The sequence below is a fragment of the Nomascus leucogenys genome, chromosome 2, assembly GCF_006542625.1.
Source record: "Nomascus leucogenys isolate Asia chromosome 2, Asia_NLE_v1, whole genome shotgun sequence".
In the NCBI taxonomy this organism is placed as follows: Eukaryota; Metazoa; Chordata; class Mammalia; order Primates; family Hylobatidae; genus Nomascus; species Nomascus leucogenys.
This window is the reverse complement of record NC_044382.1, coordinates 150,309,699-150,327,457: the sequence shown is the minus strand read 5'-3', so window position 1 is coordinate 150,327,457 and position 17,759 is coordinate 150,309,699. Positions and strand designations below refer to the sequence as shown.

Below are 17,759 nucleotides of genomic sequence, written 5' to 3'. Positions count from 1 at the left end.
AGCCTCCATCTCAAAAAAATAAAGATATAGATGACAGCTGAGAATTTGGAAATTGATTCTTTAAAGCAATGGTTATCAAAGTATGGCCCCTGGACCAGCATCATCCAGGAACTTGCTAGAAACGCAGACTCTTGGGCCACATCCCAGATCTACTGAATCAGCAACTCGGGGGGCAGCGGTAGGGTGGAGCCTAGCAAACTTGTAACAAGCCCCCCTGGTGTTTCTAAGGCTCACTCAAGTTTGAGAAGTACTATGTTAGGATAACGGTAAGGTAAGGTTTATGACTGGACAGTGGTTCTTGAAGCATGGCCCCCAGATAAGCAGTATCAGCATCACCTGGGAACTTAGGCAAATTATCAGGCCCCACCCCAGACTCACCGAATTGGAGACTGTGTTTTAACAAGCCCCCCAGGTGCTACTGCTGACGCACACTAGCTAGAGTAAGAGGACCACTGCCTAAAGCTCTCCCTGCCTGACCACCCCTGGAAAAGCTTCACTCTCAGGAGGTATTTGTACCCTTATTTGTGAAGCCTGCTTCTTGGGATTTAAGGACAATCAGTAGAATACCTACTGACTAATACAGGTCTGGCTTATAGTAGGTGTTCTCTGGGAGTTCGTTAAATGATTAATTTAATACAACTCTGAAGAAATTGGTGGAGTAGATGTGGGATTCGAACGTAAGTCCAGACGATCTCCACTATTGAGACTCCAGGGAGCTTTATTTCCGCTGCGCACGCGCCGCCTGCACGCCCGTTCCCTCTCCTCCCGGGAGGGGGCGCGCCAGGACCCTAACAGACCTGGCTGGGAGGTGGGACTTCCTGCCTCCCCAGGAGGCACTTCCGGTCCAAACCGGAAGACCGTGAGTAGCGGCGGCGGGGCTGACCCATCCTGAGTGCCAAAGCTGGGCTTCTACTTGAGATTTTCCTCGTGGTGCCACGGTCCGGCGAGCATCACGCCGAGACCCATTTTCCAGACGACCACGACGAGGCCGGGGTCACGTAAGTGCATGCATGCGCCCCCTCCCTGGACTGGGCGTGTTCGAGAGGAGTGGACCCGCAGTTGTAGGAGGGGAGGGACTCCCCCAATCCCCAGTTCCCGCGGCAGGCTGACGTTTCGCAGTCCCCGGCCTGTCGTTAGTGCGGACCCGACTGAGTTCTGTAGCCTTGGAGGTCTAAAGGGTCCTGGAGAGCCAGCAGCGAGGGTGGGAAGCCGGCCGGGGAAGTCGAGGCTGCCTTGTCTGAGGGCTTTTGTAGGGTCGTGCTCTCCACCAGCGCCGTCCGCCTGCCTAGGATCGTTTCAGGCTATGGGGTTCCAAGAGAAAATATTTTTGTTTCTATTTTATTTTTGAAATAGAGCCTTGCTCTGTCAACCAGGCTGGAGTGCCGTGGCATGATCTTGGCTCACTGCAACCTCTGCCTCCCAGATTCAAGCGATTCTCGTGCCCAGCCTCCTCGGTAGCTGCGATTACAGGGGTACACCACCACGCCCGGCTAATTTTTGTATTTTTAGTAGAGACAGGGTTTCACTGTATTGGCCGGGCTGGTCTCAAACTTCTGGCCTCAAGTGATCCGCCCGCCTTGGCCTCCCAAAGTGGTGGGATTACAGGCAGGAGCCACCGCACCCGGCCAAAGGGAAAAGATTTTTGTTTAGCGAGACTCTAATGCTAACGTTTGCATTTCGGTGCATGCGAGAGCCAAGTGGTTCAGAGCTCTGCCTCTGAATCGGATGGGAATCAAGTCATGGCTGTGGCAGCTAAGAGCTGTTGGACTAAAGTTCTTGCTGAGCCTTTGTTTCCTGAATTCCGTAACAGGGACAGCGATAGAAGATTGCAGCCTTTAGCATGCGCCTGGCAGATAGATGCTGGCGCATGGTCAGTGAGCGCTGCTGTTATTTTTGCCCCTGTTATTTTTGTTAATTAAAAAGGAGGAATGCTATGGCTGCTCATACTTCTAGAGGACTGCATTTACCAAAGCCTTGTGATATAATTTTTTTTTTCTTGAGATGGAGTTTCGCTCTTGTTGCCCAGGCTGCAGTGCAATGGCGCGATCTCAGCTCACCGCAACCTCCGCTTTCCGGCTTCAAGGAATTCTCCTGCCTCAGCCTCCCGAGTAGCTAGGATTACAGGCATGCGTCACCACGCCCGGCTAATTTTGTATTTTTAGTAGAGACCGGGTTTCTCCACATTGGTCAGGCAAGTCTCGAACTCCCGACATCAGGTGATCTACCCCCCTCGGCCTCCCAAAGTGCTAGGATTACCGGCATGAGCCACCGCGCCCGGACCCTTGTGATAGAAATTTATTTTTATTCAACCCATAGTGCATTTTTCTGGGAGGCACTGTGCTTGACAGTAGGAAGATGATGCTGAGATGTAGTCCCTGGCTGTGGAGTAACTCGAGCGTCTTGGGGGTGTAGTCTGTAAATGTATGATGACGGTACTTACCAGCTGTGAGAGAGGCTGCCCCTTGCCGTCTATCTGACTCCATCTGCACCGCTCTCCACCTCACTCACTCTGGCTGCCTCGTTTTCTCACACACTTCACTGCTCTAGGATTTTCACAGTTGTTGACCGTTTGGCCTGGAACCCTCTTCCCAGTTGCCTACGTGGTTCTCTCCTTCACTAGGTTCAGGCTGTGCTCAAAGGCCACCTTCTCCACCAGGCTTTTCCTGGCTGGCTTTGCTGAAACCACGCCCTCAGCCCATTACTAGATCCCCTTCTCCTGGACGGGTGGTTGGCTTTAATACAGTTCTCATTACTGCTTGGCCTTGGGCTACATATTTGTTTTTTGTTATCTGCTTCCTCAAAGAACATATGCTTCCCATAGTGCACTTTTCACTCCTCAGGAACTCTGGTGCCCCTTACCAGCTTCCAGTCTCTCGAGGTGGCCAGTGTGGTGCTTGATCCTTGTTTCCAGGATGGACTTCCCCGGTTCCCTCCGCCCTGCGTTGTTTATGACTGGCCCCCTTGGTCTGAGCGACGTCCCTGACCTCTCTTTCATGTGCAGCTGGCAAGACTCGCTGACTCTGCCAGAGGCCCAGCCCCAGAACTCAGAGGTGAGGATGGAGGCAGGGGCCCTGACAGCTCCAGGGGCATCCCTTCCCTGGGTCCCCCATCTCACATTCACACCAGTTGACAAGGCCACAGAGTAGTGGCATTCACACGAGTCTGCTGTGACACAGGCTGTGCCACGTTTTCTGGGGTACATGGGCTACCCTGCCATCCCTAGACGGATGCCCCCACTATGCCGGGTCCCTTATGAGACCCTGAGAATGCTGCCTGAATCAGTCAGTTGACCCCTCCCTTCCTGGAAGGGAGAGCTGAGTTGAGCGAGAATAAACAAGTGCACTTTATCCAATGGATAAGGTGTTTACAAAATGTGATCAGAGGTTGGAATGAAACCAGAAGGATGCTGAAACAGCACAGGAGGATTGGGAGAGGGGAGGATAGACCTGCCAGGGTTTCTGGTGCCTCTGGAGGGACACCGGCCCTTTACTTGGAATCCTCAGCCACCTAGTTCCCCTTGGAAACACCCTGTCTAGGAATGAAGCCTGGCAGAGGCAAGTGAGTGAGCAAATAAAAAGAGAGACAGTGGAGCAGAGGCTTGGGGAACGGGGGTCAGGGATGGCCTCCTTACGAGGGAAGGTCTGGCGTCAAATTGGGGCTCCTCTGGGAGTCTGGTTTGCTAGCTCTTTTGTCCCCTGAATGTTTGAGCTGAAACATCTCAGGCCAGCCCAGCAAAGGGAGGTGGAGCCGCCTGCCGGGCTCCCAGAGTGACTGCAAGGTCTCCTGAATGGAAGTGAGGTTAAGTGGGATGTGGACCAGCCACTGGTGGCATGAGGGGCTTCCTTCTTTGAGAGCCAGCACGGGTGGAGGTCGGAAACACGAGTTCTGGGGTCAGGCTGCCAGGGTTCACATCCCAGCTCTTCTCTTGACTGGCTGTGTCATCTGGGGCAGGTGGCAGTGTGCCTCAGTTTCTTCATCAGTAAAATGTCAATGCCAGTCATCCCAGCTTCGCAGGATTGTCGTGAGGATTGGATGAGTTGATAAAAGATGAATGCCTGCGCACAGCCTGGCCCAGGGAAGGCACCCATCATGATACTATCCTTGTGATTGTCCTCCCTTCAGAATCGGGCACTGCATGTGACCAAGGACCTGCTGTGGGAGCCGGCAACCCCTGGGCCTCTCCCTATGCTGCCTCCCCTCATCGGTAAGGGTCTCATTCCCCCGGGCTCACTCCACACTGCTCCCCCTATTCTTCCCGCTTCTCCCACTCCTGAGACCTTCCTCTCCCTGCTAAGCCTGTGCCCGCTCAGGGCCCTTGGATACCTCCAGTCACCCAGGGCATCTGGCCGCACTCCCGTGCCCTCCCCAGCCCTTTCTGTAACCTCCTTCTCAGATCCCTGGGACCCTGGCCTGACTGCCCGGGACCTGCTTTTCCGCGGAGGGTACCGGTATCGGAGGCGGCCCCGAGTCGTGCTGGATGTTACTGAGCAGGTGAGTGGGCCCATGGGGGACAGTGCTGCGTAGCCTGGAGGCTGTGCTTAGCGACCTGGCCTCCTCCTCTTCGCAGATCAGCCGGTTCCTCTGGGATCATGGAGACGTGGCCTTTGCACCCCTGGGGAAGCTGATGCTGGAGAATTTCAAGCTGGAGGGAGCAGGGGTGAGTGGCCCGTGACACCAGGGGTAGGGACTCCCTGCTCTCCTTCAGGGGTGAACTCAAGGGTGTGTGAGCTTGACAAGGCCTTTCCATGCAGAGCCGCACTAAGAAGAAGACAGTGGTCTGTGTGAAGAAGCTGCTCCAGGACCTCGGTGGACACCAGCCCTGGGGGCAAGTGGCTAATGAGAAAGGAGATGGATAGGCATAGCTGGTGGTGGGGATGTAGGAGGTGCTAGGATGCACATCCAGCTTTCCGTCATACCCACTTCCCCCCTGCTCCATGCGGTCTGAGCTGTACTTTCTTATACCAGACTTCCAACTCCAAATCATCTCAGGGGAAAGCAGATTTACATTTGTGGACTTCAGGCACGGCTGCATCCAGATGTTGAAATAATGTTCATAGAGCTGTGTCTCTCTTTACTCTCTCGTCCACTTGCCTCTCCCTGCACAGTTCCTAGACAGGCTGTCTCTAGGTAGCAGCAAGATGGCTTATGATCTAAGGAAAGAGCCAGTGTCCTTCCTGAGGCACCAGAAGTCCCAGAAAGGACTTTGGTTGGCTTGGCTTGGGTCTCACACCCATCTGTGAACCAGTCACTGTGGCGAGGGCAATGGAATATTGTTGGTGGCCAGGTCTGGGTCACACGATTGCTTCCGGGGCATGGGAACAGGATGGGGTGGTTTCCCAAAGGAAGAAATTCTAGGGAAATAAATGTGTCCACTGCACTTGGTCTCCTTGGGATGGGACCTGTCCTCCCCTGAGTGCCACTGAGTGATCCTCCTAATGTTCTCTGGTCCCCAGGTGTCCCTGGGCTTACCTCAGCAACCGACAGCGCCGCTTCTCTATCCTCGGGGGCCCCATCCTGGGCACATCAGTGGCGAGCCACTTGGCAGAGCTGCTGCACGAGGAGCTGGTGCTGCGGTGGGAGCAGCTGCTTCTGGATGAGGCCTGCACTGGGGGCGCGCTGGCTTGGGTGCCTGGAAGGACACCCCAGTTCGGGCAGCTGGTCTACCCTGCTGGAGGCGCCCTGGACAGGCTGCGTATCCTTTCTTGCGAGACGGGAGATTCCAGTGGGCTCCCCTCTGGCAGAGGAGGTGCTCTTGGCGTGGTCCAGAGAAGGGCATGAATTTGGGGGGAGCGGTTTGCAGTGACCATAGCTCGTGCACTGATCCTTAGTGAGAGGCCCAGATTTCCAAGAGGTCGTTCTGACCCCAGGTGACAATCCCCAATTCCTTGGGAACCCTGGACGCATCCAGCTCCAGGGACCTGTCCGGCAGGTGGTGACATGCACCGTCCAGGGAGAAAGTAAGGCCCTTACACACTTTCCTCCCTCACTGGCTGCCCTGCTACCTGACCCCTGACCCCTGACCCTTTCCATCCCTCCTCAGCTCTGCTGGCCGTCCGGTCTGACTACCACTGTGCCGTGTGGAAGTTTGGTAAACAGTGGCAGCCAACCCTTCTGCAGGCAATGCAGGTGGAGAAAGGGGCCACAGGGATCAGCCTCAGGTGAGGGGGAGTCAGGTTGGTCAGTGAGGAAGGGCTGGGGGCAGGGGTAGCAGCCCGATGTGAATGCATTCCTGCCCTGTAGCCCTCATCTGCCCGGGGAGCTCGCCATCTGCAGCCGCTCAGGAGCTGTCTGCCTGTGGAGCCCCGAGGACGGGTATTGCCGCTTCCTGTGAAACCCCCACCCTAACAAACTGAACTCTGCCCTGTTCAGCATGTCACGACCCTTGAGCCCCTTCCACATCAGCCTGTCCCCCCGCCCATGGCTTGCCTGTCCCCCCGCCCATGGCTTGCCTGTCCCCCCGCCCATGGCTTGCCTGTCTCCCCAAGGCTGCAGCAAATCTACAAGGACCCTGAGACCCTTGTGTTCCGGGACTCCTCTTCCTGGCGTTGGGCAGACTTCACTGCCCACCCTCGGGTGCTGACTGTGGGTGACCGCACTGGAGTGAAGATGCTTGACACTCAGGTATGGGGTGGCAGCGGGAGACCTGCCCCGACTGCAGGAGCGGCCGCAGAGTGGTGAGTCCCAGGCTGGCTGCGGCCTGGGTGAGGACAGCGTCACGGGCCTGGGACTGTGGGGAGGGCTGACCCTGTGTTTCTCTTCCAGGGCCCGCCGGGCTGTGGTCTGTTGCTTTTTCGTTTGGGGGCAGAGGCTTCGTGCCAGAAAGGGGAACGTGTCCTGCTCACCCAGTACCTGGGGCACTCCAGCCCCAAATGCCTCCCCCCTACTCTCCATCTCGTCTGTACGCAGGTAAGTGGCACACAACACCGCCCCGCCCCACCTCTGCTCTGTCTCAGATGGTCACTAGAGGCTGCTGCTTACCAGCGGCTCTGCTGGGTCCAGACAACCACCCAGCAAACCAAACTCAACCCTGGATAAATCTGTGGCCCAAACACGCAGTGGATCCCACAGCTGGTGCTAACAGGCAGGTGGGGAAGCTCTCCCAGGGCCTCCCCTTAGTAGGGCTTCGAGGTGCAGCCAGGGGTGGAGCAGGGGAGGAGGGGCCTCAGGGTGGCGCTTCCATGCAGAGCTGGACAGTTTCTGCGGTGCAGGAGGTGGGGGCTCTGAGGAAGCAGGTTTGTCCTCCACCCACCCTCCTGGGGACGTTCGTAGGTGTGCCTCGAGCACAGGCTCCGGGGTCAAGAGAGTGGGGGTGGCTTCGGGAAGGCCGGGCAGGTTTCTGCTGGCAAGGCTCCCCCACACCTCTTCTGAGCGCTCCTTTCCCACTTCTTATGTCTGTCCGCTGGGCTGTTGGTCAGAATTGGTGAAGGAAGCGGCACCTGTTCAGGGCTGGCAGGTGCGGTCTAAGAGGCACGTGGAGGCTGATGGGAGATGCTGCTGCCCCTCAGGGCTCTGCACTCACCCAGAGAGCCACATGAGGCCTGGAGGGCCACTGCTCAGCTCAGCTCCCAAGTTCGGCCACATCCCCCTTCTTTCTCGGGCCCCAGTTCTCTCTCTACCTAGTGGACGAGCGCCTTCCCCTGGTACCGATGCTGAAGTGGAACCATGGCCTCCCCTCCCCGCTCCTGCTGGCCCAACCGCTGCCTCCGCCCCGGCCCAGCTGCGTGCAGCCCCTGCTCCTCGGAGGCCAGGGTGGGCAGCTGCAGCTGTTGCACCTGGCAGGTGAGGGTCCAGGCCAGGGTGGGCGGCATGTGGGAGATGGGGCGGTCGGGGCCTGTATAGGGCCTCAGCTGTCTGTCCTTCCTCAGGAGAAGGGGCGTCAGTGCCCCGCCTGGCAGGCCCCCCCCAGTCTCTTCCTTCCAGGACCGACTCCCTCCCTGCATTTCCTCTGCTGGAGCCTAAGATCCAGTGGCGGCTGCAGGAGCGCCTGAAAGCACCGACCATAGGTCTGCTGGGGCAGGGGAGCGAGCTTGGGGGGCGCGGTGGAAAACATCCCCTCCCCGCGCTAGGCCCTGGACTTCATTGTCATTCCCCTCGCCAGGTCTGGCTGCCGTCGTCCCGCCCGTGCCCTCGGCGCCCACACCAGGCCTGGTGCTCTTCCAGCTCTCAGCGGCGGGAGATGTCTTCTACCAGCAGCTCCGCCCCCAGGTGGACTCCAGCCTCCGCAGAGATGCCGGGCCTCCCGGCGACACCCAACCTGACTGCCATGCCCCCACAGCTTCCTGGACCTCCCAGGACACTGCCGGCTGCAGCCAGTGGCTGAAGGCCCTGCTCAAAGTGCCCCTGGCTCCTCCTGTGTGGACGGCACCCACCTTCACCCACCGCCAGCTGCTGGGCATTACGGAGCTGCGGAGGGAGGAAGAGGAAGGGCAGCGGCTGGGTGTGCTCCGCAGGGCCATGGCCCAAGGGCGGCTCCTGCTGCAGAGAGACCTGGGCTCCCTCCCTTCGGCAGAGCCACCCCCTGCACCCGAGTCAGGCCCAGAGGACAAGCTCAGTGAGCGCCTGGGGGAAGCCTGGGCAGGCCGAGGGGCTGCCTGGTGGGAGAGGCAGCAGGGCAGGACCTCAGGGCCCGGGAGACAGAGCAGGCGGCCCAAGCGCCGGACCCAGCTGTCCAGCACCTTTTCGCTCAGTGGCCATGTGGACCCCTCAGAGGACACCAGCCCCCCTCACAGCCCTGAGTGGCCACCTGCTGATGCTCTGCCCCTTTCCCCTGTGACCCCGCCCTCCCAGGAGTTGACTCCGAATGTGTGTGTCCAGGGCATCCCATCAGAGCGGCGGCAGATGCTCCGTGACTACATGGCCAAGCTCCCACCCCAAAGGGACACCCCAGGGTGTGCCGCCACACCCCCCTCCTCCCAGGCCTCCAGCGTCCGGGCCACTCGCTCCCAGCAGCACACACCCGTCCTCTCTGGCTCTCAGCCCCTCCGGAAGAAGCCTCGAATGGGCTTCTGATGACACAAGGTGGGCTGCCCTCAAGCCCCAGAGAGCCCCTCATCCTTCCTCCGGGACCAGATGTGCCTTCCACAGTTGAAACTTGAGAAGCAGAGCTCGCCACCTTCTGGAGGCCACTGTGATGATGAGCCAAGCAGTTTGGAGCCAAGTTGAAGGGACAGGGCAACAAAATACAATAGTAGTTTCTTTTGTATTTTGTATATTCGCCTGAAGATCATCCCGAAAGGCAGGTTGGAGGTGCTGACGGGCCTGTGTTGCTGGGATTCTAGTCTGTGCCGGGAGGCAGGTCTCCGCTGCGCCTCAGCTGTGGGGGCCTCAGGCAGGTCCCTCAGTTCTCACGCCTTCCTGTCTGGTGAAATGGGGGCCAGTAGTGCTGGCTCCTTGTGTTTGGTGAGGGTGGAGTGAGGCTCCTGCAGAGCCGCTGATGAGGTGGGCACAGCGGCGGTCGGCAGCTGCTGTTTTGGGTTGCTTTGTCAATGTCTGCCCCAGTCTGATGTTTTGTACAGGGAGATGCCTTGGATCCAGGTTCAGGGATTAAATAAACTTGTCAGCTGAAGATGAATTGGAATGGTCACACTTTTTAGGCTGGACAGCGTCCCGCCACAGCTACTATCTGACACTGAGCTCATGCACAGAGATGATGGCTGATGTTCCTTCTCCCTCGGGACATGGGTCTGGCACCTGTGGGCTCTCAGTAGTGCCCTCTGAGCAGAGGATCATGGTCACGTCAGTTTGGAAGAATTCTCTGTTGTGCCTCACAGACTCCCCCCTTTCTTTCCTCCCCTTCTTATTTTGATGTCTAAAGCATCAAGTCCCTCTTCCTCAGAGTTTCTCTAGCTGCAATGGAAGATTCTGTTTTCCTGTGGGGAAAATACTCACTTGAGATTTTGCAGGGACCCAGGTCTGTCTGGTTTCTGATGACACAATAAGAGAAAGGTCTTTTTTCAGGGTGGCTAGTGAAAGGAATTGCATATGCCTCACACAAACAGGAGTTAGCCCAATCATACACTGACTCACACGGGTGTTAAAATGTTTATCATGCCTAAAGGAGACATTTATAATTAAACCATTTATGCTACATACAACTGGGGAAAACTATGATGCTTTCGGCGCTGGGAATGCAGTGAGGTCCCACGTAGGCAGAGCTGGGCTGGGCGGGGCTGGGCAACTCCAACACACGTCTCTTAGGGTGTGGCGGCGCTCTCAGTCGGCACTGTGGAAGGAAGGGTGACCGGGGCTTTCTCCCTGTTACTGTGACTCCAAGGACAGGGGGGCAGCCTTGGGTTTCAGTCCAGGTCAAATTCAGTGTCCTCGACTGGGCGTGGGGGCTCACACCTGTAATCTCAGCACTTTGGGAGGCCGAGGCAAACAGATCACCTGAGGTCAGGAGTTCGAGACCAGCCTGGTCAACATGGTGAAACCCTATGTCTACTAAAAATACAAAGATCAGCCCGGCGTGGTGGCAGGCGCCTGTAATGCCAGCTACTGGGGAGGCTGAGGCAGGAAAATCCCTTGACGGGTGCCTGTAATCCCAGCTACTTCAGAGGCTGAGGCAGGAGAATTGCTTGAACCTAGGAGGCAGAGGTTGCAGTGAGCCAAGATCACATCACTACATTCCAGCCTAGGCCACAGTGCGAGACTGTCTCAAACAAAACAAACAAAAACAAATTATTCAGTGTCCTCCAGGCCTGCCCCCACCGGAGGCTCCACAGGCTCCAGCTCAGACTGCACTTTTCTGTGCTGGTTCCTAGAGTGAAAGAGAAGGTCACTCAATGTGCCCGGGAAATGCACTCAGGCCCCTCCCTGCTTCCTGCCTGCAAGTCTGGAGTCAGCCAGGCAGCTGTCTACAGAAAAAAGCCTGGCCACTGATGCGTGCTGGATGAGAGTCGCATGGTCTGGGCTCCACACAGCCCCCAATTTGGGAGTGCACCTGAAGGCAGGTGCTGAATGAAAAAACAGCCCCAGCTTGCTTCTTCTCAGCACTAACCAGCTGTTCCCCAAAACCGCTTCTGCCAGGCGCCAGCCTGCAGTATGAGGGGTGGTCCCGGTACATTCAGCGTGTTTTTCTGGGTCTTCTGCAGCCAGGCCTCTGGCCGCCGTCCCTGCCTGGTGCCCCTTTGCCTTCCCCGCCTTGAAGGCCACTAGGACTGGCCTGTGATTCACCAGGGCCTGGGTCTCTGTGGAGCAGCCACGCCCTTGTGCAGCTGTCGCCTCCCTTGCCCCACACTCCCCAGCAGTGGTGTCGGTGGTCCCCTCCAAAAGCCTTGGTCTAGAAAGGCTGAGGCCAGGGATGGTGAGGAGGGGGTGGAAATGCAGGGTCCTTAGGCCCCCCGCCCCAGGAGATCTGCATGACCACAGGGGCCTTGTGACCCCCACACACAGTCAGACTCGGCTGCCCAAGAGCAGGCTGGCTCGGCGGCTTTCTGGCCCAGGCTGGCTACCAGCAAGTGGCAGCTTCAGAGCCGTGAACTCAGGAATGGTTCCGGAACTCAGGAACTTTAGAGGATCTGCGTGGTCTGTCCTGGGTGACCCCTCCAGGAACATGAAAGCTCAGAGTAAGGCTGAGTGACTGCCCTGCCCCACCCATCCCAGGCCGGGGAGCCAACGCTGTCTCCACTGTGCTCTCGGCCCCACGCTCTTACCCGGAGAAGAGGCTACAAGGAAGCCGCTGTCCCTGTCTCTGCTGGAAGTGAGTGATGCAGCATCTCTTTGGCAGGTGGGGGGCATCAGTGGCTGGCCAGAGGCGTCCTCATCGCTGAGCTCCTCGATCAGCGGTCTTGGGGACTTGATGTCTTGTTTTTGGATTTCCCAGGCCCTCTTAGCTTCTTTTTTAAAGATGTCTGTGAAGGGCACCCGAACCTTCTTTGAGGTGTCTTTAGAGACTGCAAATATATTTGACGGAGTATCTGTGGGCAGGTTTTCCAGCACAGGGAGTGACATGTAGTCCAGTTCAAGGTCACTGTCATCACTCAAGCTCGAGATGACCTCAATCTTCGGAAGGCACATACTCTATTTACAGAAGAAAAGATGTGTTTGAAAGTTTCTGTTTTCACAACAGAATCGCTCTACAATGCACCATGCCAGTTCTGCTTTTTTACCCAATGTCACAAACTATTCTGTTGCCACAACCAAGAAAGGCCCAAGGGAACACAGGACTCTGAAAGTTAGGCCTGGGGGTGGCCACTTCCTGGGCACAGCTCATGTCTATGCCCTTCTCTCTGGCCTCTGCTCCCCCAGCCACTCCTGGTACCTGAGAGGGCACACCCGTGAGCCCTGGGCTCTGCTTGCCATGCCCCTGAACCCGGCTTCCTTCACAGACTCTCTAGGACTTAGCTCCTTGGACAGCAGCCCCCCCACAGTAACTGTGTCTGTTTTCTTTGCTGCTGAGCTCATGCACAGAGATGACGGCTGATGCCTCCTTCTACCTCAGGGTACAGATCTGGTACGTGTGGGCTCCTGATAATGCCACGAATAGCCTCTGGGCGGACAAGGGTCACGTCACTCTGAGAGAATTCCCCGTCGTGCCTTACAGACTCACCCCTTTCTTTCCTCTCTCCTGTTTTCATTTCCTTCCCTCTACCTGTAGCTATATTCAGACAGACACTCATAGGATGGCCATAGAGATACATCTTAACGACAGAAAGTACTTTCAGGTGACTATGCACTGTACTCAGCTGTTACAAACCAGCAATCGATTCTCAAGTGGTTAATCATAAAATCTTGAAGAAATGAACAAGAACAAATAGCATTTCCTTCAGCAAGCTGAAAATATGGGAGATGTGGGCTGGGTGCGGTGGCTCATGCCTATAATCCCAGCTACTTGGGAGGCTGAGACAGGAGAGTTGCAGTGAGGAGGTGGAGGTTGCAGTGAGCCAAGAACATACTGTTGCACTCCAGCCTGGGTGACAGAGCCAGACTCTGCCTGAAAAAAAAAAAAAAAGAAAAAGAGAATATGGGGGATTCAATGCTTTATGCACAGGGAACATTTTACTTTCAAGTTTAGGAGAGAGACTGTAAATGACAAGAATGAAGGTGGAATTAAGCCGACTGTGGGAAAATGGTTACTAATGACCTTAACCTGGTCTTCCAGAGCTGTGCCTGTTTCATCATCATCTTCCAAGTCAGGTAGGTCCTGAAAGAGCAAGTGAGCCGCATATCACCAGGGAGGCACGCTCGCTGTCAACGTTCTGATGGGCATCATAAAGGCAAACACGCAGTCAACCCAGCCTTAGTTACAGTTACTCAAATCACTCAGGTGACTCCCCTGCCTGTTGCCCACCAAAAGGAACTCTAGATACACACAAAGCAAGCATTGCCACCTTAGGCGTCTGGATCTAATAAATGAAAGGGAACTTGCAAGGTGTGACGTGTTTAAAGAATTTCCACATCTTTTTTCTGCTTTTTTATGGAGACACAGCCAGTTCATCTTGGGGGAAATAATGGGACCCAAACCAAATGCACCTCTGTACAAACTAGTCTGAAAACTCTATGTGGCATAAAAGTAATATATTTTGTACCTCCCCAAAACTGGTAGGACTTTTTTGTTTTGTATTGTGGGTGTTTGTTTGGTATCTTTGTCCAAACAACCAGTGCGTGGTTGGGGAGGCAGCATAGTGCACGGTTGGATGCAAGAACTGGAGCCATGGTGCCTGGGTTGTTACTCCCCCAACACCATTTTCTAGCTGTGTGGCTTTGGGCAAGTTACCTAACCTCTCTGTTTCTCATTTTCCTCATCTGGGAAACTGGGATGATAATAGTAAGTACCGCTTAGAGGTGTAGGAAGGGTTACATCAATCAATACAAGTCATGCTTAGAATGGTGTCACACATATAATAAGAAACCAATTAATATTAGCTATTAGTGTTGTAGTTATCTATATGGTCAGTTCTCAAATGTGAGAGATAAATTGCCCAATTATGTTTCTTTCTCTTTCTTTTTTTTGAGACGGAGTCTTGCTGTGTTGCCCAGGCTGGAGTGCAGTGGTGAGATCTTGGCTCACTGCAACCTCCGCCTCCCCGGTTCAAGCAGTTCTCCTGCCTCAGCCTGCTGAGTAGCTGGGATTATAGGCACCTGCCACCACGCCCAGCTAATTTTATTTATTTTTTATTTTTTTGTATTTTTAGTAGGGATGGGGTTTCACCATGTTGGCCAGGCTAGTCTCAAACTCCTGACTTCATGTGATCCACCCACTTTGGCCTCCCAAAGTGCTGGGATTACAGGTGTAAACCACCACACCTGGCCTTTGTTTCTTTTTTTACATAGCTCCAGAAAACTGGAAACCCACTATGAATTCTGACCGTGATCACTTTAACTCTTTTTTTTTTTTTTTTTGAGATGGAGTCTCGCTCTGTCACCCAGGTTGGAGTGCAGTGGCATGATCTCAGCTCACTGCAAGCTCCGCCTCCCGGGTTCCTGCCATTCTCCTGCCTCAGCCTCCCGAGTAGCTGGGACTACAGGCGCCTGTCACCACGCCTGGCTAATTTTTTTCTATTTTTAGTAGAGACGGGTTTTCACCATGTTAGCCAGGTTGGTCTCGATCTCCTGACCTCGTGATCCACCCACCTCAGCCTCCCAAAGTGCTGGGATTACAGGCGTAAGCCACCGTGCCTGGCTGATCACTTTAACTCCTACTGGGCCATGTGAAATTCTGAGGTTTGGACATTAGAAACACCAGTTTAGAAGAAGTTTAGCAAGAAAGTGGGCAGGGGGCCACCTCTCCAAGGTATGAGGTCAGAGGTACCCAGAAATGCCTCTCCTATTCGTGCCCCATCAAAGGACAGTTCTTGGGGGGTTGTGACACAATGTGTGAATTCCCATGGTACCATTCTTGTGGGCCTAAGCATTTGAGACTGTCATCAAAATGGGAAGAGCTTCAGGGAAGAGTGACAGGCAAGGCTGCGATCAAACATTCACCCAAGGGGATGGGACACTGAACTGTCACACCTCCATGAGCCAGAAGGCCAGTGAGAGCCTGAGCTACCTGCTGGGCGGTGTCCAAGGAGGAGGGAAAAGATACAATGTATAATGATACAATGTAATTGATGATACAATGTAACTCTCACCACAAATTTGGATAAGGCAACTAGTCAGAACTGCTTAGCAAGATAGCTTCTTTGGCAAAAACGAATCAAGTTTGGTAGACATGGTTCAAGGGTAGCGATTTGGGTCAGGGCTCCCCAAACTTGAGCATGCATGTGCACTAATCACCTAGGGAAGTGCATTAAAGTTGGATTCTGATCAGTGGGCCTGGGGTGAGGACTGGGAGTCTGCATTTCTAACCAGTGCCCCAGCAATGCCAGGCCTGCCAGCCCAAGGACCACACGTGGGGTATCAAGGGTCTCCAAAGTTTGCATCTGATTACCTATTTTACTAACAGTAAAACTGATACTAATCTCCAAGATTAAATACTTCACGTACATCAATGCAGAATGTCTCCTTTGTCTCCAGTCTAATGGTTTCTAAATCTTCCGTTCTCGTTCCATCAAGTTCCGTAACGAATACACCCTCAGTGGCCGAAGCCTGGGGAGTCGGCTCTGAAGAGCAACAACAAGTCTTGGAGTTAGTTTAACACACAGCCGGCAGATGGACGAGCCTACGGTGAAGATGGGCGCCCAAGGGCCGGGCTCAGTGGCTCACGCCTATAATCCCAACACTTTGGGGGGCCAAGGTGGGCGGATCACGAGGTCAGAAGTTCGAGTCCAGCCCGGCCAACACAGTGAAACCCCCCGTCTCTATTAAAAATGCAAAAATTAGCCAGGTGTGGTGGTGGGCACCTGTAGTCCCAGCTACTTGGGAGGCTGAGGCAGGAGAATCGCTTGAACCCGGGAGGGGGAGGTTGCAATGAGCCAAGATTCCATCACTGCACTCCAGCCTGGGTGACAGAGTGAGACTCCATCTCAAGAAAAAAAAAAAAAAAACAACAACAAAAGACAAAAACCCTCTTCAGGGCCCAAAGGCCAGCCTCCATGACAAACACCGCAGCTCAAGACAGGCTTCTGTCTGCTGGAAAAAGAACGGAATGGCTGCGCCTTTCTGTAATCTGGAGGCGAATCCCATGAGATGAAGAGCACCGGCCAGGAGTCAAAGCAGCAGCTGCAGGAATCTTGGAAACGGCAGCCGACTGCAGGGTGACAAGGGATGCCAGCAGGGGCGACTAGCTCAGAGATGGAGGGGCAGGCTTCACAGGCCACCACCTGCCTGTCCCTCAGCCAGGCACACGCCCCTCCTGCTGCACCAGTTTCAGGGCTTGTGCAGTTTCATAACTGCAAGATCGCCTGAGGACTGTGGCATCGCGAGAAGCCCCTTCCTCATCCAGGCCCCTTTTCCTTTTTATTTACTTATTTTTATTTTGTTGATATAGGGTCTCACTCTGTCACCCCGGCTGGAGTACAGTGGTGCGATCTCAGCTCACTGCAGCCTCGACCTCCCCTACCCTACCCCTCCCACCTCAGCTCCCAAGTAGCTGGGACTACAAGTGGTCACCACTATGCCCAGCTAATTTATTGTTCTTTGTAGAGGCTTGGGGGTTGCGGGGAACGGGGCTTCTCACTATGTTGGCCAGGCTGGTCTCGAACTCCTGGCCTCAAGCAATCCGCCTGCCTCAGCCTCCCACAGTGCTGGGATTACATGCGTGAGCCACCTCGCAGGGCCTGCCCCTACTCTTCCCCCGGGCTGTATCCTTGGGTCCTGTGCTCTGATCCGTCCATTGCTCTCGGGGCTTCGTTTACGTCAGAGATGAATGGCCTACCTTTCACCACTAAAAAGTTACCGTTTCGCCATGTCAATAAGTACTGGATTTTGATGACTTAATTTTTGAAAAAAGTAAAATAGCTCGTTGATAACTTTTATATTGATTCCAGGTTAACATGATTATATTTTTTATATATTGCATTAAATCAAATATGTCATTAATAGTTTTACTGTTTCTTTTTACTTTTTAAATTTTAATTAATTAATTTTTTTGAGGGAGGGTCTCACTCTGTCACCCAGGCTGGAGTGCAGTGGCGCAATCTTGGCTCACTGCAGCCTCAACCTCTGGGGCTCAAGCAATCCTCTTGCCTCAGCCTCCTGAGTAGCTGGGACTACAGGGGCACACCACCATTCCCAGCTAATTTTTGTAGTTTTGGTAGGGATGAGGTCTCACTATGTTTCCGAGGCTGGTCTGAAACTCCTGGCCTCAATCAGTCCTTCTGCCTTGGCCTCCCAAATTTCCTTTTACTTTTTTAAATAGAGCTATTAGAGAATCTAGTAGTGGCTCCTGTTCCATTTCTGTTGGGCAGCCCTGTTCCAGATAACAAGATAACTAGTGTCCATTATCTTCTAGAAACAGCAATACAGAAGAAGTGAAACTCAGGCCCCAGGTCCCAGAGACGCGAGTCAAAGGCTGGGGCTCCCTGAGATGCGTGTGTGTCTGTGTGTGTCTCCGCTCACATTACCTTCTCTGGCAGCTCCCAGGGGCAGCAGTGGCGGGGCCTCAGCTGGGACGGTCCCCTCCGGCTCTCGATCTCCATCCTCTCCTTTAACCTCCACAGGCGGCGACAGTAGCAGGGTCTCAGCTGGGAGGGTCCCCTCTGGCTCTCCACCTCCATCCTCTCCTTGAGCCTCTACAGGCAGTGACAGTAGCAGGGTCTCAGCTGGGAGGGTCCCCTCTGGCTCTTGATCTCCATCGTCTCCTTTAACCTCCACAGGCAGCGACAGTAGCAGGGTCTCAGCTGGGAGGGTACCCTCTGGCTCTCCACCTCCATCCTCTC

The 17,759-nt window shown here is 54.8% G+C and overlaps 2 protein-coding genes across 5 annotated transcripts in view; one reads left to right on the top strand and one right to left on the bottom strand.

Moving 5' to 3' along the window:
* The first annotated feature begins 828 nt into the window (after positions 1 to 828).
* Positions 829 to 10,091, top strand: TAF1C (TATA-box binding protein associated factor, RNA polymerase I subunit C). Of its 4 annotated transcripts, none has more exons than XM_030819411.1 (15): positions 829 to 998; positions 2,841 to 3,050; positions 4,123 to 4,204; positions 4,394 to 4,491; positions 4,573 to 4,657; positions 4,752 to 4,825; positions 5,454 to 5,692; positions 5,841 to 5,957; positions 6,041 to 6,158; positions 6,241 to 6,312; positions 6,486 to 6,621; positions 6,763 to 6,906; positions 7,605 to 7,779; positions 7,866 to 8,003; positions 8,099 to 10,091. In XM_030819411.1, exons 4-15 carry the CDS (start codon positions 4,478 to 4,480, stop codon positions 9,007 to 9,009), a joined length of 2,223 nt encoding a protein of 740 aa, XP_030675271.1. In that variant the 5' UTR covers positions 829 to 998; positions 2,841 to 3,050; positions 4,123 to 4,204; positions 4,394 to 4,477; the 3' UTR covers positions 9,010 to 10,091. The 4 variants fall into 4 exon arrangements, with proteins under 4 accessions (XP_030675271.1, XP_030675269.1, XP_030675270.1 ...); XM_030819409.1 differs by having other exon boundaries at positions 4,568 to 4,657; XM_030819410.1 differs by having other exon boundaries at positions 843 to 998; positions 3,002 to 3,050; positions 4,568 to 4,657.
* Positions 9,192 to 17,759, bottom strand: part of DNAAF1 (dynein axonemal assembly factor 1) — a 33,224-nt gene continuing 24,656 nt past the window's right edge. The window contains exons 9-13 of the mRNA XM_030819413.1: positions 17,445 to 17,747; positions 15,427 to 15,542; positions 13,088 to 13,141; positions 11,652 to 12,018; positions 9,192 to 10,222 (exon numbers count right to left, since the gene is read on the bottom strand). Coding sequence (XP_030675273.1) covers positions 10,194 to 10,222; positions 11,652 to 12,018; positions 13,088 to 13,141; positions 15,427 to 15,542; positions 17,445 to 17,747 — 869 coding nt within the window. The 3' untranslated portion in view covers positions 9,192 to 10,193. The remainder of the gene's footprint in view (positions 10,223 to 11,651; positions 12,019 to 13,087; positions 13,142 to 15,426; positions 15,543 to 17,444; positions 17,748 to 17,759) is intronic.

Bases quoted from the DNA above. Each gene is read 5' to 3' on its own strand.
- TAF1C (XM_030819409.1), top strand. From the start codon at position 2,913: ATGGACTTCCCCGGTTCCCTCCGCCCTGCGTTGTTTATGACTGGCCCC. The intron at 5,693-5,840 runs GTATCCTTTCTT...TGAGAGGCCCAG, and splicing joins AGGCGCCCTGGACAGGCTGC to ATTTCCAAGAGGTCGTTCTG. The intron at 5,958-6,040 runs GTAAGGCCCTTA...ATCCCTCCTCAG, and splicing joins ATGCACCGTCCAGGGAGAAA to CTCTGCTGGCCGTCCGGTCT.